An 18,926-nucleotide genomic window follows, 5' to 3' on the forward strand; every position below is an offset into this window, starting at 1 on the left:
ACATATTATGCATAATGGTGCAAAATGTGTGCACAAGAGGTTGGTAGACTTATACTCCTGTGTGAGAAAGTGGCAAGAAGCCCACAGACATAGGTAGTATAAATGTGGCTGGGTGTTTTCTGTTGGAATTTTGAATTAGAAATGTAGCCATGTTGAGAAGTGGACACGGAGGTGGCAGCACAGAGCTTGGGGCATCTAGAGCTGATGGGGTAAATTCTGTAGGTCAGATCACAAACATACATGGTTTGCTCCTGACTTTTTCTTAGCACACACTGGACTTTTCAGTTCTAGTGACTGTTCATGGATAAACAGATTATCCAATCAGTACACAATCAAAAGGTAGGATCTCTAGATGGTCTGGGCTCCTGCCCTGCATTGCAGCCAGGGATAATTTATTCATGTAAGATCAAGGACTTCTCCAGGAGAGCTCTTACCATCTCCAGGAAGAAAGATTTCACAGCTGGACATATCTGTTCAAGGTCTGAACTTCTCTCACTTTGAAATAATTTCCTCATGTTCAATCACAATTTCTTTCCTTGCGACTTGCACCTGCTGTCTTTCACTCCTCTTCGTGTACCTTTGAGAGGAGCCTCACTCTCATCTTCTTAATAACCTCTCTTGGGTTGTTGATGACAGCAGTCACATCCTTAGCCTCCCCTTCTCCAGGCTGAAGAGGTGCAGTGCCCCCAGCCCTTCTCACAGCAGCCCACACTCCATCCCTTTACCCATCGCAGCGTCTCGCCGCTGCAGCCTCTCCAGCTCCTCACAGCATTTGCTGTTACTGAGGGCTCTCAAAGCAGGACAGAGTGTTTCACATGGGATCCATGAGTGCTGAATGCAGGACAAGAGTCACTTAGTCACTTCCCTTGCTCTGCTGGTGACCCTCCTGTGATGCAGCCCCCCAGCCTGCTGCTCCGTTGGAACCTCGCGGCCTTTTCTGCAGAGCTGCTTCCCTGCTGGCCCACCCACAACCTGTCCTGAGGCCGTGTGACAGATGTCCTGTCATCTTCAGACCTCTGGAGGTTCCACCATCTTGTCAAGGCCCCACTCGAGTTGTTATCTTTATTTTTTTTGTCTTTGAAAATATCCTCACTGTAAAAATTCAAATTTATCATGTTCTCAGTTTTACATAATTTTTTTTAACAGAAGAAATATGGAAATGGGATTCTGAGCACATTCAGTCTTTTTTTTGTAATAAGTGTACTGTGCTGTCAAAGATATGTTTTGACTTATAATGTAGATTTTCAAGAAAGATTGACAGCTGATCCCCAAGTAGACCTTTTGAGATTAACATTTTATGAGATTTACTTTAGAAAGCAAAGGTACCTCAGCAATATATAAATTCCTATAATTTACATAGTGTCTGTTTTCACAAAGGCCAAAGCAGAATTTCAGAAGTCTTAGTATTAACACTTAGAAATGCCAATGTGGATATTTCAAAGTCCTAGTCTCTACCTTGTCTATATAATTTGTCCTCCAGGGAAAGATTTGGCCCGTTTGAAATCTGGCATGCAAGTTTATACTTACCTCTTTTGACCACTTTTTCACTCATTTACCGACTTTTTTTTTAAATTGACTTTTTAGGGTATGATATTGTATGTCGATATTCATAAGGAAGGGTATCTAAATCCTGTGTAAATGCAACTCACAGCTTTCCGATCCAACAGAAGAAAAAAATCCCAAGTATTTGTGTGCAAAACAAACCATTCAGACCATAGAGAAAATCAACCTAAACAAGGGATTTACGACTGTTGTGGGATTATGAATTATGAAAATCTGGGTGCAGGATATTCTGATTTGATAGGAATAGCATAGTGGCCTTTTCACTGTATTGGCTATTAAGAAACTGATAGATCCTAGATGGGTAATAATCCATGTCTGTTTTTTTAATGTATATTTTTAGTGATCTTTGCAGCAGTATGTGTCAAGTCTTTGAAGGTTCCCATTATTTGAGGGTTAGGCTGCTTTTGAGAGAGCAAACATCAGTTCACCACGTAGGCTGTGAGAAGCTGACTGCAGTAAAGACTGAATTTCTTCAGTGGTCAGAGAGAGCCATGCCATGAAAAAGGGGAATGCAGGAAAAGGGATGTCTGGAAAATAGCTGAAACTTATGGTATTCAAAGGGTGCTCTGGATTGCTGGGCAGAAGTAAAGACAGAGCGCTAAAGCCAGGCACAAAGGAGCTTTGTAGAATTGAATTCTACTTCTCTTGTGCTATAAAGGGATTTTTAAAAACACACCAAAAACTTGATGAAGATTCAACTCTAGTCAAATAGGTAGAAAAATCACTTTGAAATCCAGATTTTCTTAGTTCAGGTTTCATCAGGGAAGAACTGCACACAAGGGAAGAAGCATCAAATGAAAGGTAATCCTTCATTTGGCATGGTTATATTCTTAACTGCAATTGCAACACCCTTGCTATTTCAATTCACCTAAATTTATTCCATCAAGCATCCCCTTATCCATCTGTGTGCATTTCACACACTTTGTTTTACTCCAGTGTTTCCATTTTACATTTGTAAGCAGATGTGCCAATGAATTGGTGAGTACCTGAGGATGCTCACGTTGTCAGCTACTGGGAAGGGATAGCAAGCAGCACTCCCTGTGAGGCCAGGCCAGAAAAATACATTTGTGAGCAAGACCCAGGTGGGCATAATTGCAGCAGCCTCATCCATTTGTTGGAAATGCCAGTCTCTCCCAGCAGCCAAGCCCGCTCCACAAGTCAGTCATGCTTTTCCTTTCCTTTTTTCCCCCTCTCTTTTCTTTGAACCTGCCAGGGTTTTTAAGCACACAGAACTTCCAACAGACCACGTATACCTTGAAGCCTGAAAACAAAAGGTAGCCTTGAAATGTGTTCTGATCTCTGGGGATCTAATTAATTTACTAATAGCAGCAAGTGCTCTTACAGCCTGAGCTTGTCACTTCATTTTACGAGGCACGTTTACTTTGTTACACCTAGTAGCCCCTAAAAAATGAGTTGTACAATCCTCGTTTCTTCCTTATTAAAGCCACCCAAAAATATCTGCTTGGTTTAATTATATGACTTTGTCCTTTCTTGAAATTCAAGTGCTTTTCTGTTTAACTAATGGTGTTAATGAATGATAATGCACCAGCTCTCTGATGACAAAATTCAGGTACTTTTTCTGTATAGCCTAGTACATCAGGAAAACATCTGAATATATCCTGTTGACTTTCCTGGGATAAGTGAGAGAATGATCTGTTGAGGACCTTAAGCAGGAACCTCCTCCAGCAAGACATCAGTTTGGAGCATTAACTGTTTAAATCCTTTTGATTAAAACCAATAGGAATGTTATAGTGAAGAAAATGTTTGTAGGGCTCTCACTCCTTTTACTCCACTGTGTCTTTTACAACAAGCTTTTCCAGCAAAAATTTGAAGCAGTCATTCACTTCTTTCTGGTATGAAGCATGAAGCACATTCAAGATGTCCTTAATACACAGTTCTGTTAAGTGACTTTACCTTAAGTGACTAACTCTTTTCTTCTGAATTTTACATTTAAGGCTCACTCTCTTCCTGGGTGCCCCTCTTGTGCCACTCCCATGTGTCCCTGCTCCCCCTTCATGATCTCAAGCTTTTCCTGCCCTGCCTTTGTGAGCAGCTCTGCACTGTCCTTATGCTCTCTCTGTGCTCTGTCCCCAGCAGGAGAGAGACTTCAGGGAGCAGATTGCAATATGGAACTGCAATTTTGTGTTCAGTCTCAGTCTTAGCTGTGAAGGGAAACAGTCCTTGGTGCTTCTTACAGGTTCTCCTGCTTGCAAATGCCTCTGATAAGATTTTTGCCCTTTAAGATGCCACTTTTAGCTCATTCTCACTGTCTGCTGTGTCTTCTCACACACTTTGTGTGCTTTTTGTGTGGTCTGTGGTATGGCTCAGACCCGTGGGTTCTGCTTGGTAGTCTTGAGCTTTGACTTCTTCTTGGCTTTGGCTCCCAAACTGGCTGGTGGGGGGGAAGCTGGCTTCCACCAAGCAGTTGGATTTCCTGTCATCTCAGTACCAAGCTATTATCTGCCCTCTGTAGCTCTCTGACGTCAGGATATAACATATTTTCAGTATCTCATAGTGGGTTTGTTGGCAGGTCTTCCGATACTTTCCTGAGCTGCTTTTCTGTTTCAGTCTGTGGTGGTCCTGTCCCCTCACAGGGACTTAGGCTCCAGTTTCAAAGTGTTTGATGTGAAACATCAGAGCAGCAACTTGCTCTCCCATGGTTTTGCCTTCCTTCACAAACACTACGCGGTTAAAAACAACATTCTTTTCATGTTTTCTGTCAAGAGCAGCACTCCCCATATGTCACTGCTCTCATCTCACGATTTGGCACTTCATGCAGTCCTGTCTGTGTTTTTGGTCTAGTGGAAACTGTCTGTGAGCAAGGACAAATTCACTGCACCCTATGCAGGCTCTATGACAAGTCCAGGTTTCTAACATGTGCTCCTGGCTCCCTCTGCCACCCTACTGCATCTGTAGAAGCCCTTTTCCCTTTAGACCAATGCACTCAAGCCATGTCCTCTCCTTAACTCGTTCTCTTTCAGCCCTCTGAAAGGCTTCAGAGGTTTGTGTTGGAATAAGAGTTTCAATTTTTTTTTAAAGTGCATCAGTCCAGTTCAATGGCTTATTATGCCTCAGTGTACTTAAACCACCTGCTTTTACACATCAGACAGCTCTGCCAAGTGCCCAGTGACTAACTGGCCAGGGGAAGGCTGGAAGTGCCACTGGCACCATGGTCATAGGCAAAGTAGCTAATGGCACCAGGCAGATAATCAGCTACATGTGAAGGGGGTCAACATGTGACATTTCTCTACCTTGATGAGATGGTTAGAGATAAGACTGAGACTGTTGACCAGTCAGGAATTCATAAGCAAGCATCTGACAATTCTGAAAAAGTAAGCATTAAATATTAGATGTTAAACCTAATCACAGCAAAGCATGGAAACATAAGCAATTTCCAAGCAGTTTCAACTCTAGTCTGTAATGTCACCGTGAAGAAAAAAAAAAGATATTTTCAAAACTCACTTCATTTGTCACCAGGAATGACAAAACCCAACCATAATCATGATGCTGCAGACATCAGATGGTGACTACAGACAGATTTAAGGGAGAGCAAAGATATCTGAGTGCACACAGCCAGTGTCATACAAATGAGGACCAGCTCTCTGCTAGTTTGTGTCAATAAATATGCATGACTGCTGAGCCATGAGCCTTTTATTTGTATGTAATAAACCCTAATAAACCCCTGATTAGTCTTAACATCATGTGGGAGTAGGTAAACAAAATAGTATTTCCATCCTGGTTCTAAGGTTTACAACCATTACCATTTCTAGTAAGAAAGATTATCATATGTTGTCATATGGACATTTAGAGGTTTCATTAGTACTTGGAAGTAGGTCCCTAAGATGTGTAGAGACTCATTACTGGGGCAGTTTTTCACTGTCAGTAAGTGCACATAAAACCCTGTTTGCACTAGAGATGTTCTGTCTAGCAACAATCTGAAGTTCACAGGCATGGAAAATTACCTGCAAAATTAGAATTTTTAAATTAAGGAACAAAAGGTTCTCATGGAAGAAGAGAAAGAGAGAAAAGCATGCCGGCTATCTTCAGTGTTTCTGCAGCATGGAATTTGGTTCTGCTGCAGATTTGTTACAAGCTTGAGGCATATATTTGTCTGTTTAATAGTTTAATTTTATCTGCAACAGTGGGAAAGAACATAAAAAACTGCTAAGTTGGTTTCTTGGATGTTTTCCCCCCTTTCTGTGACTTACAAGAGTAAGTCACATCAAGATGAAGTTAATAGTCACTCCAGCAGTCAGACCATGTTCTCCTGTAGAGCTTTCTGCCAAGGAGAGGATCTTTTGCCCACTGCCACCTTCTCAGAAGGTGGCTTTCTCACACTCACTACATCAGGAGGAGCTTGTGAGCTGAGAGTTGGACATGGTGCCAGCCTTGTCTTCCCCCTCATTCTACAGCTACTCTCCTTATTTCCCCCATCCCAAAGGTGGAGAAGAACTTGCAGAGCAGTGTCAAACATACACAGAAACTTTCATTCAAAAGTATTCAAAAATCCCAAAGTTCTATTAGAAAGCAGAATGTTGATTAAAATAGTCAGGGGGTGTGAGGCATGCAAAGTTGCAAAGTTTTCCTGTGCCATTCACATATGTAAAATTTCTGGACTTCTTGCTGGGGCTACAGAAGTATCTAAACATGAACAGGTCATAGTCCTATCTGAGTCTTTGGCTGTCCTACCTCTGTGTGGTTAGGAAACAGCTACACAATAGGTCCTCATTTTTCCCACTTTCATTTTACAATCCCTAGCTGCAAATTGTGTGGAAAATGATTCATCCTAAACAACCAAAATGTTAATGGGATGCAATATAAAATAATTCAGATTGCATAATCCTGTTTTAAATGCAACATAATAGACCTATTGTTAACTTTCAAAGGTATGAATGAAAGTCTTTCTGAAATGACACAGCAAGATATTAACCAATATTAACCAAGCATATTGAGTCTATACAGCCTTTGTAATAGAACTCTTTCTATTGCCTAACAGAAAAGGGAGTCCTTTTTTTTTCCCTCTCAAGCACCCTGACACTGAAAAAGTTAGAATATTCTTCTGATTTTCTTCGCACTAGAGAATAAATACTACAAACTGGTATATTAGTGTAGTAAATCTTCCTTCTAGTGTGTTATCACTTTTCAAATATATTCTATGAGATTGATACCAGAGTAAAACTACAAGAAACATTAATACATTATTGAAGAGCACACTGAAGCATGTATTCACAATTTTGTACATTCTGCTTGGAAGCCTGAGATGCCAAAGACTTCTTCAGCATCCTCATGCAGCACGCTCTCCCCTCCTGGCATTGGTGCACAAGCTAGTGCTTACTTAGGACTTAACATGACTTAATTTTTGTTTGCTGGATGTCAATTTTGTTTTGCTGTATGCTTCAATTAACAGGTGTGTATGTAACATAGACTGCAGTGGATACAGTTTTAATCCTGTATGTGCTTCTGATGGAAGTTCCTATAACAATCCATGCTTTGTCAGAGAGGCATCATGTCTGAGGCAAGAGCAGATTGACATCAGACACCTTGGGCATTGCTCAGGTAGGATTAATTTTGGCTTTTTGGAAAAATTAAATTCTGACATAACTGGGCTTGGTAGACTTTCCCTTTTCCATTTTTGGTCAGAAGTCACCGATGCTGTTATCAGTGAACTCATCAGCTCTAATTTTGGGTTCCCCACACTACACACATAGTGTTGTGTTTACATTGCCTTTCTTTGGCTGCTGTTACCTGGAAAGACAGGAAAAGCTCTTGGCAAAATCTAAGCAATAGTCAAACAGTTCTTACATGAGGGGGTGATAGGAGAGCAGAAGGAACACGAGTGTGTGGGAAATCTCTCTTGTTGCTGTGGGCTGTAAAATGTGCTTCCAGTGTGAGTTAGGTTGGGCCCTGATTGCATAGACATTGATCCTTTATTCTTAAGGGTTTTTTCTCTTGTTTGCATTTCAAATGCTTATTTGGAAATAAGCATTTGAAATATGCTTATTTCCAACCAAAGTGATTCTATAATTTCCTTTTCCAGTCTTGGAATGGTCCACTGAAGCCCTCTGTCTACTGCCTTGTAGCTAATCCAGCCCATAATCCTTCGGTTTTGGGGGCTTGCATTTAGGACGTTCTCATGGGAATAACAGATTTCTACCAACTTTTTGCCAGTTACATCTAGATCTGTAACTTGGGCAGTTCCAGCACCAAAACAGACTGTCACCAAAATAACTTAGGTCCATAACACAGAAGAGTTTTTCATTCAAAACCTAAAGCTTGAGGTGTGCTGTGTTGGTCTGGACACCGCAGCTAAGGACTAGGTGTGATACCAACCTGGTTGTGTGGGAGGAACAATGTGGGAGTATGTCCAGCTTTACTGCAATTTAAAATAGTTCTTTGAATATTATTCTGGCTTATCAGTGATGCACACATACTGGTCTGGAAAATATCCCTTCCTAATAAATAACCATGTATTTATCACCTAGAAACAGATGACACAAATGCAGTTGGAAAGAAAGATGATGGCATGCAGTATCGGCCAGAAGTGAAAGGTACGGTGCAGACTTTGTGCTTCTCGCTTACAGCTTCACAAGATGAGAAAATACAGCATGCAAGTCCCTTCTAGTCTGCCTAACAGCTCTGATTCCTGTAACTGAGACACACCTGTGAGCAGTTTCTGTCTTGTAGCATGTTGCAAGGCTGGTGGGAAGATGTGCATGATTTGTAAGTTTTGCCTGCTGTATTCCTCTAAGATGCCCAGCTGCTCAGTACCCTGTGCAGTGGCCACAGGATTGGACTCCCTCCAAGTCTGTGAAAATTACTTTACTGGAAGACACCAAGCTGGGACATTCCTGATGAAATAACATAGCACAAACCTCCCTGCCATGATCCCATCTTTTCTGTTAACTTCTGGGAAAAATGGATGATTTTGTATTTGTTAGGTTGTTTTAAAATATTTTCAGTAAACTCATATGCTGAATCACATTGACTGAAAATGTTTCACCCACATGTGCCCTGCCTTACCTTTTAATAACCTTTAATGCCTCAACTTTTTCTTCATCCCTGCTAGTCAGATGATCATACACATCAAGTATCACTCCAATGCTTTCTTTAGACCTCCTGTTGCTAGTAACACACTTGGAAAAGCTGTTCTTGTTATCTTACACAACACTGGCCAGACTCAGTTCTAAATGAGCTTTGGCCTTTTGTGTCTACAAACCACAGCACTGTGCTCTTCCTGTGAAGCCTGATCTCACTTCCAGTGGCCATACAAATTATCTTTCCTCTTGAGCTCCACAAAGAGTTCCTTGTTCATTCAAGCTGGTCTTCTACCCCACTTGCTTGACTTACAATGCACAGAATTGTCTGCTCCTGTGCTTCTAAAGGCACTTCTGAAACCTTGACCATGGACTCCTCAAAGCACTCATGGACCCCTCCAAAGAAGATTGCCAGAGTACTCTGCTAAAGAGCTCCATGAAGAGCTTAAAGGTTTTTTTCTGCTGAAATCCAGGGTAGCAATGCTGGTGTCATTTTTTCTCATTGCACTGAAAGTTCAAACATTAAACTCAACCATTTCATGCTCACTATGGCCAAGACAGATGCCTAAAATTACATCCCCCAAGAGCCCTCTATTCACAAATAGCAAGCCTAGGAGGGCTTGGCTCACTGAGTACCTCTGACAAGAAATTATTATCTCCTGAAAATGTCAAGAAAGTCCTGCTCATCACAGCAATATTATATTCCCAGGTGATGTGTGGGAAGTTAAAAATCTCCTATAAGGACAAGGGCTAGCAATCCAGAGATTTCTCATAATTGCTTATAGAATAAGTCATCAGTGGTCACATCCTGGCTGGGCACTCAGTAGTAGACATCCACTACCATGTTTCCTTGTTTTCCTTCCCTCTAGCCTTCCCCCAGAGGCTCCCAACCATATCAGCACTAACTGTGCTGTATGATCACCTGTCCCTTACATACATGATACCTCCAACTTGTCTGCCCTGCCTGAACATCCCGGAGCCCTCCATCTCAACATTCCATTTGTGGGACTCATTTTACCAATTCACGCAAATACCAGTGGTATTGTAGCTCTGGGAGATGACCAGTGCTTCTAGTTCATCCTGTTTGTTTCTCATGCTGTGTGTTGGTGTTCAAGCATTTCAATTGTGTTCCTGAGTGTAGCTATGATATTTTATGAAAAATCCTCTGCTAGGATTTTTCCCTCCTGAAGGAGCTGAGAACCTCAAGAAAGAAATGTAAACAATAACTATCTGCTGCTGTGGAATGCCACAGCTGTATCTTCCATTGGTCCATGTGGATTGTTTTCACTTGATGACCAATCACAGCCACCTGTGCCAAGGCTGTGAGCAGTCACAGGATTTTGTTATGCATTCTATTCTTGTTCTTTCAAGCCTTCTGATGAACTTTCCTCTCTGTTCTTTTAGTATAGTTTTAATGTAGCATTTTAATATATTATATATAATAATATAATAAATCAGCCTTCTAAAAATAGAGTCAAGCCTTGTGTCTGCACACACGGGGAACTCCCAACCCCTGAGCTCCCCACGCTCCCAGGAGCAGTGGAAGTTTTCCCACTAGCACTTGCTACCCTCAGCACACACGGGGAGCTCCCAACCCCTGAGCTCCACACGCTCCCAGGAGCAGTGGAAGTTTTCCCACTAGCACTTGCTACCCTCAGGTGATGCCATGTGACTTACCTACTGCAATGGTGTTGGAATCCCCTTCCCCCATCAATTCTAATTTAAAGGCCTCTCCGTCCTCCCAGCTTACACCCAAAAAGACATTTTGCCCTTCAGGACAGGTTGATTCCATCAGGCCCCAGCATACCTTGTCCCTTCTATCATTTAAAACCCCAAAGTTCTGGTGGAAAACCAGTCCCAGAGCAAGGTATTGACACCCTGGGCTCACCTGCTTGTTTCAAGTTTCCCCTCACTATTGGGAGGATTGAAGGAAAATACTACCTGTTCTCAAATTTTTTAAGCATTGTCTCCAGGATTTCTGAAACCTCATTTGATTGAACTCAGGCTTTTTGTGGATACATCACCATTAGTAGCCACATGAAAGAGCAGGAGTGAGTAATAATCTGAAGGTTGTAATAATCTCTTCAGTCTTGTGGTGACATCTCTAATTCGGGTCCCAGGGAGGAAGAGAACTTACCTGAAAAGAAAATCCAGTCTGCAAATGGGGACTTATATTTTGCACAGGAAGGAATCACAAATGAACATAACTCACTGTTCTTTCTCCTCAGTTGTGATCTTAATGCAGGTTTTGTTCCAAAGGGTTGGTACTTTCTCTGTTAGCTCTGGTCTTCAGTCTTTTCTGTCATTATACTTGTTTTGCACTCCCATGGCTTCCCTGAGTAAAGCCATCCCAGTGTGGCTTTCAACATTCCTTGTGTTCTTCTTGAAAAGTCATTCAGTGCCAAAAATCTTCATATATTATTCTCTTTTCACAAATTCTCTTATTTTCACTGCATATGATGTACCAGTTGGAGTGATTTAATGTCAATTTTCACTTACATTATGAAGGTATAAAAGGCACCAAATGCAATATACATCTTATTATGTTATATAATGAAACACCACTTTCAGTTCCTATTCCAAAGAGGTAACAGCCTTTTATTCATTGCATGTAAATTGCCCTTGAAATCTAGTTAGTGGAAAAACCATTGTATATAATTATTACTATTAATGTGTATGGCTTATGCAGTCTCACATCCAGCAAATTATGTGGATGGAAAAGTATGCTTCATAAAAAAGGTTGTTTTGAAATTTTTTTATACAATACTCAGATCTCTTTAGATAGTGAGGGCCTGAATTGAACTTCTTTGAATTGTTTTTTACATCCAGGATAAGAGAACAGTCTACACTCCTTCCTGTTTGCTTTTGCTTCAGTTACTGTGAGTTAATCCCTGTTCTCTGAATGGATAATATCTTTTAGTCTCTAGAACTGTGACGGTCTCCTCCTGCAGTGCAAGTGGCTACCTAAAGTTCCATCAGAAAGAACTCTCTTCCCAGATTCAGCTGGCTTGGTGGTTTTACTGTTCCAGGATGAGCATCAGGGTTTCAGTTTTTATACATGACTCTTCCTTCTGGTGAAGTTTTTGAACTCCTATATCCAGTCATTCTTTCAAGGCTCCTACACCAGTTCCATCTTTCACTTTGAAGCTCTGAAGCAGTCTAGCAGGTGTCTTTGATTAAAAATGGATTCCCGTCAAAAGGGAGGTTAATGTCTATTTTACACTAGGAATCACCTCCTGCATTTAACACCCTCTTGCTTAGTGTAAGTTTTGCCTCTGCCCTGTGTGTGGCTGTCTGGCCTCATTTCAGGGGATGCACCTATCAGTTTTCCACTGGGCCTCACAATGTGTATCAGTACATATATTAAAACCAGATATGGTGCAGCTCTCTGAACACACTAATATAATTGTCTGTGGCTCATTACAAGGTTTGACTGGGACCAGATATGACAGTAACTAAATTCTTGGTAAAGGAGGGAGATGATAGTTTTTGGATGAGACATCCCCACTTTTCTCCTCTTAGAAATGTCACCACATAATCCATTCCATCAGTGCAGTGGTAGACACAGTGTCAGTATTAGTCAACATTCTTCCCTTGTGTCAAGTCCTCTGCATCTTCAAAACAGCCTGAATTAACAGGCTTCCTTATATCTAAAACCTCTAATAAAGGGTTGGGGTTTTTTCTCCAGAACCAAGTTAAAATACATTCCAGACATTTCAGAAAAAACCTAAACCAGCAGCATATCTCTCTTTTTGTCTTGTAAAAATAAATTCTCTTTCTTGCTGATTTAATTTCAAATACCTGCAATTGTAGAAGAGATTTCTTCTTCACACTCCCTTTTGCTTTATAGCCTTTTATTTGTGAAGCAATAGTCTATTGCCATGGAAATGAACACAATTCTATAATTACCCTCACATTTGAAGATCCCCGTTCATTACAAAATATGAAAATCCCCGCTCGTTATGAAGTCCTGTGTTTAGGACTTTACCAAAAAAATTTTGGGGAAAAAATGGTTGAAAATGAACACAGCTTTGGATAGTTTTGGTAACACAACAGAAGCATGAAAGATGTTTGGGCAGAAGGGACTGCCTTCCTGTGCTGGGCTGAGCTGGACAACAACTAGGTGCCCACTAGCTGCTTGCTCTATTCCACCTTCCCTCAGGATGATGGAAGAAAGAAACAGGAAAGCACAGATGAGAAAAACTCACTGGTGAAGCTAAAGGCAGTTTTAGAAGCAAAGGGGTGAAGAAAAAGAGGAAAAATAAACAAGAGATACAAAAGCATCAATATCCCATCAGCAGACTGATGACCAGCCAATCTCTGAGCAGCTGCCACTTTGGAAATACCACAACTATCATTTTTATTGCTGAGCATGATGTCATTGCTGTGGGATATTCCTCTGGCCAGTTTGGGTCAGCTGTCCTGGCTGGGTCCCCTCCCAGCCCTGCCCACTCCCAGTCTTCTTGCTGAGGGGAGAAGCAGAGTGAGAAGCAGAGGAAGTCTTGATGCTGTGTGAGCTCCATTCAGCAGCAGCCAAAACAGTGTTGTGTTACCACTATTATTTCAGCCAGAAATCTAAGCCACAGCACTCCATCAGCTGCTGTGAAGGAGGTTAACTCCATCCCAGCCAAAAACAGCACACCTCCCAAAGGAATGAGTATTCTAAACAGATTTCAATATTCTTTAAGTTCTCTCTCTATAAAAAATATTTCTCTGGGGAAGACTGCTATTGAAGTGTGTTAGATTTCAACTTTAACCACCAGTGGTACCAATCAGATCTGGGCTGTATCAAGTGCTTTTCTACGCAGTAATCATAAAATGTGGTCCAACATCATTCTAATCCTTTTTAGAGGGTTCTTTTTCATCTGTTTACACATGGGAGAGAGCTCTCTGTATCTGTGTATTAGCTCTTTGCCCCAGTGCCACTGACAAAGCTTCTGCTGATCTTCTCGCTTTGGTTTGTTTCTGTCATGAACACTTTTCTCCTTTTTGAGAAACCTGATATGAAAAGCATATTTAGATGTCTCTGAGGATGATTTTCCAGTGCAGTACCTTCTAGCAAATCTCTGTAGGTGCCTCTGAAACTTCCCCCTTAAGCCTCTGCTTTATTATTCTCTATTCCTTTAATCACTGCAAGTTTTTAAGGATATGCTATTCTTGGTTGAGGGTTTGAAATTAACATCATAGACCCATGTATAATTGTTTATGTATATTTCTTTTCAAGATGCCAGTGATCAAAGAGAAGACATTTACATTGGAAACCACATACCTTGTTCAGAAAGCTTCAATGGTTACTGTATACATGGAAAATGTGAGTTCATTTATTCCACTCAGAAGGCTTCCTGCCGGTAAGTCCTTCATGTCTCCAAAATCTGATATAAATCACTGTAAAGCTTAATCGAAATGCTCTCTAGACATAATGCCAGCGTGTGTCACTTCGTGATATGCAAGCAGTGGCACAGGAGGAGTATACCTGTGCTGTGGGCAGCACCAGCTGCTCCAGTCAGGAGGGAGGTAGTGCTCAGAGAGGCTCAGTCACTCAGGTACATCAGAACCTGAATCCCTCTGAGGAGTGTAGCCTCAGTGTTGTCTTCTTATTTTCAGCTGCTAAATCATATCCAGAGCTAAAAAAGCAAACACAACAGAAACACATTAAAAAGGCCTTTGCCTTGCATAGCTTCTCTCTGACTGTTCTTTCCCCACTGACCCCTCAGCCTCTTCTTGCACTATCAGCACATTTTATTGTACCTGTTGTAAACCCTCTCTAGAAAATCAATACCTTATTTTTAACATTTATTGCCTTTTTTTCACCATAATAGGCTTCATCAAGAGAATAAAAAAATTGCAAAACATTCTTTAGCCCACACCTTCTGTCTACAGTGTACAGTAGCAACTCAGAACACTCAGTATTAAGCCCTTCAGTGTTTTCCAGAACATATGAATGTTCCTTAGTTCCCACATAATATTTTTCCTTTACATTTCACCAATCAAATTCTGTATCTTTGTTGTCTTCCAAAATGTTTATTATTATTATTATTATTATTATTATTATTATTATATAAATATTGTTTATAGCAAAAGCATTTATAGCATTTATTTTATAAATGTTGTTTATAGCAAAAGGCCACTTTGCAATAAGATACAGCTTCCTATTTCCTACTTATTAGGAGGTTCCACTTCTGAGCTTTTATCTTGCGAGCTTGTACTTTCAGATTAATATGGCTGAATCTGCCATAACTCTTTGCTTTTGAAACTTCAGCTCTAAATCCATTGGATGCTTTCATATTTTCACCCTTGATCCTTATTGATTGATGATATTTAGGTGTTTTTTGCACTGGCAAGATTTAAGGGTTTCCAGACAGATCAGAGAGCAGGAAGCCCCAAAATGGCAGAGCCAGTATTGTTGTCAACTTAGGTACTTGAAAGCTTCTGTTATTTATTTTACCATGCAAGACCCTTTCTCATTTATTTTCAGCTTTCCAATGGGACTGTTTTGGTTTTCTTTTTGTCTGGAATCAAAAGAACTCAACGTGGCTTTGCTTCTTTTGGGAAACTGGGTGCACCCCCACCATCATCTTGATGGGCATCAGGCAACAGTATCTGATTACAGTTTCTTTTGGTCTAGAGCTGTATTTAACACAATTTATAATGTATTTGTCCTCAAAATGTTTAAGGTAGCAGTATTTCAAGGGAAACATTCCTGTCTAATTTTTATTTTCTCCGATTTTTTTTTCTGGAAGGTGCTAATCTTATTTATCAATTTATGATTCAGTGTAAATTCAATCATTTAAATATTTATTATTACACTAGTAAGTATCAATAGGCAATGTTTTGATGGATTTAATTCATGTACCATCCTATTACATTCTATTTTATAGTTACATTTGTTGTTACTAGCTTCAGCTATGTATTTAAATATTCTGAATAGTATCTCAGTACTGAGCCTAGCACAACAAACCTCACGTGGGTCCAGCCCAGAATTTGTGACTATCAGTTCTTGACCCTGAGTATCAGATCTCCTTTGGATTTTTCTTGGCTATTAAAATACTGATGGTCTCATGCTTTATGCATGTTTCTTACTGGAGCAGAGTTATTAAGGAAACAAATAGTTTATAACAGACATCAATCTGCCATAGTAATCATGTACTTCTAACAGAGAAAAAAATTCTCTCTTTCTCCAGCAAGAAAAATATAATGATGATTGCTAAGGGCAAATTGCTATTTTAAAATGCTTTCAGTTCTCATAGACATCTAGCATATACACTGTTTAATTTGGTCCTCATTTGCTGGTAGCGATGTATGTGAGGTATTGGATGACCTAAAAAACTGCAGAAAATACTTGTGCAGAGCAAATTCTGAGTTCTGCTTTCACTGAGGGCAGTGAATCTCCTTGCTTATTGTACAGCAGCCCTCCAGGACTGCCAGCAGGCAGGTGGGAGGAAGGTTTTGTAGCAGTCAGTAGCACAGTATTGAGTTTGGCAGCCTTTGCACAGATGGGATCAGATCTGTCTCCTGCTGCCCCCCTTGTGCAGTGCAGTTCTGCCCTGTCCTTATGGCTGGCTGCGTCAAGGACACACCCTGCAGCCCTTTAAAAAGAAATCTAAACTTCTTTATGCTAAATCAATTAATTGACTTATCAGCTTATTTTGATAAATCCTTGCTGACCTCTATTGATCTTGCTATTATACTAATGCTATATTATCTTGTTATGCATTTATGCAGCAGAATGTTTTAAAATCCATTGTACTAGTTTAAGATATAAAACTAGTAACTACTACTTCATCCTGCCATTATGTAATTCTTAATGCAAGCACTTTTTCTCCTAAATCTGCATTCAGTATTTCTGAGAAATAATTTCTTGTCATTTCAGTGTTTCTGAGAAAACATCATTGAATTCCTTGCACATCCTCTGCCTTGTTTTGTCTCCTCTGCATTAAAGCAGCTTTCACATTGATAATATTTCACTGCTACTTTCTTTAATGAAAACAAAAGCAAAGTAACCACAAGATTTAAGTCCTCTTGACTAACAAGGATGCCTCTCCCTTTCTGTGTTTTCTTGCATGATTACCAGTGTGTTCACTGTCCTCATTCTTCTCGTATGTTTATACAGGGCTCTCTTTATTCCCTTCCTGGCTACCACTGGGCACACTTCTACCACATGGAGGGTTTTCTTTAACAAGTCTTACCGGAATTTGGTTCATGCCTGAACCAAAACTCCTTACACAGCAGCTCATGGCTGGAGAAAGTAGAGTCACAAGATTATGAACATGTAAACGCCAACTATTATCCCTGCATGCAGAGGGGGATTAGGAGTTGCATTAGCATTTGTAAAAAGGTCTTTGGTGTAATTATTTTGTTGCTCCAAACAGAATTAATTCCTACCCTAGCACAAAGCTTTTGAATGGATGAATCTGATTTTGTGTTGCATTTGGGCTTGTCAGATCCAGTTTACAAAAGGATTGTTGCTCTGCCTGCATGTGAGTATTTCTTGTGCAGCTGTAGAGCTGGAGGCCAATTGTATGATTCAGTTGACCATAGCAATGCATTCGTGTCAGTCTAAAGGACAGCTGTACTAGCAACTTGCTCAGGGTTCTAAGTGGTGGCCTTTGACCCTGCAGCCTTCATCTCAGTGCTTTGGGTGGGTCTTGCCTTTTTTTGTGCCTGAGCCTCTTTTGCCTTGAGACATGAATTGGTTCAGAGTGTGTTTGCACTGGCACATCTTGCATTGCTGGAACACATCACTGCTCAGGAACAGCCTCTGTTGAGCTTCTCATTGAGCTGACTGCTGCTTTGCTCAGGCAAGTTACCATTTAGGGAGCTGCTTCTCTTCTGTTTCTCACCCACACCATGCAAATTTTTTTGAATTCTTCCTTAAACTTTCACTGGAACAGTTGTGAGCCATTGATTTTTCTAAGCTGACCGCCATCAAATTCTGGCTCAGCTACAAGGCAGGGGGTTTGGTGCTGGTCTTGTTCAGTAGATTTTGCAAGATTCCACTTCTCTAGGTTGCAGCTTGAAAAGGGGTCTTCTTTTTTCAAAGTGGATTTTCAATCCATATTTCAAGGTTCCCCTTCCTTTTTGTCACTTCTGTCCCATATTGACAATGGAGTGAATGAGTTGTGCTCTCTCTGTGTTTCATGAGCATGATTCTTGCATTTAATTTAGCCTTGTCTACTTGTCTTCCAAGTGTCTACTGGTTCCACCCAGTTGCAACACTCTTTCTAAATATTGTACCAATATAATAACAAGCAACATACTTCTTATGACGAATCAGGGTCATCCCCACACTGGTGTGTTTTCAGAGGGCCACTAGTAACCTTATCCAGAAAAAGCAGAGCATATCTACTTGCTCTGTCTCTTCTCTTGCCACACAGATCCAAACCATTCCCTAACCCAAGCAGTATCACACATGCAACTTTTCATCAGCTCTTTCTCAGCTGGAATCACCTTGGATTTCTCATCTCATCTGCAGAATGACTGGGATGCTGTCAAATTACAGATTCCATGAAATATTCCTTTTCTTTTTCAGGTGTGAATCAGGATATACTGGACAGCACTGTGAAAAGACAGACTTTAGTATTCTTTATGTTGTCCCAAGTAGACAAAAGCTTACGCATGTCCTTATTGCAGCAATAATTGGAGCTGTACAGATTGCCATTATAGTTGCAATTGTCATGTGCATAACCAGGTAGGTAAAGACAAAAACACTGAAAAATTACACGTTGTATGGATATACTTTTTATGCATTTAATTATATGATGTCCATCATTTTATTTGCTTAATACCCACTTAAAAACTACCTAATGACCGAAGCAGGATGATGATGGAACATCCTATCTGCCCCTTTGTTTCTTTGGTCACAAAAGACAGATTTGTTTGACTTCAGAAACCACCAGTAATCACTCTGAATCTCCAGACCAAACACACAGCTGAACAGATCAGCCGTAAAACAAATCCAAGAGTTAAGCTACTGTGTTAGGCCTTCACTGGACTTATCGAGGTATTGCTGAATTTTGTGGAACCTATGATCCCCAGCTACCACCCAGTGAAACCAGAGAGGCTGACAAGGTGCTGTTCCCTGTGGTACCACTGTAAAGGGTGTTACCCAGAGAAAGAAGTATCCCTCACACCATATACACTTCCTGAAAATTAGTGTGCAACTTAGTCCCATTATTAGACACTCACTGTAAGAACCTCTTTGTGAAACTTAAAGACACACATGCACAGAGCTCAGGTTTCTGGGTTGTCTCAAATTCTCACCTTGTGTAAAAACTCAGATGAGAGCCATGGGTTCTTTTTGATGACAAGGCATTCAGTTCTAATACTTGA

General features: G+C 40.6%; 1 protein-coding gene across 2 annotated transcripts in view; it reads left to right on the forward strand.

Annotated features, from left to right (window-relative positions):
- The window catches only part of TMEFF1 (transmembrane protein with EGF like and two follistatin like domains 1), a 112,347-nt gene that overhangs the window by 91,167 nt on the left and 2,254 nt on the right, over positions 1-18,926 (forward strand). The window contains exons 6-9 of one of the 2 annotated variants that reach the window (XM_039710990.1): positions 6,971-7,119; positions 8,046-8,111; positions 13,822-13,945; positions 18,127-18,285. In XM_039710990.1, coding sequence (XP_039566924.1) covers positions 6,971-7,119; positions 8,046-8,111; positions 13,822-13,945; positions 18,127-18,285 — 498 coding nt within the window. The remainder of the gene's footprint in view (positions 1-6,970; positions 7,120-8,045; positions 8,112-13,821; positions 13,946-18,126; positions 18,286-18,926) is intronic. The other variant, XM_039710991.1, reaches the window with a different exon arrangement.

This window comes from Passer montanus, unplaced genomic scaffold (genome assembly GCF_014805655.1).
Source record: "Passer montanus isolate IOZ18808 unplaced genomic scaffold, ASM1480565v1 scaffold24, whole genome shotgun sequence".
Lineage (NCBI taxonomy): Eukaryota > Metazoa > Chordata > Aves > Passeriformes > Passeridae > Passer > Passer montanus.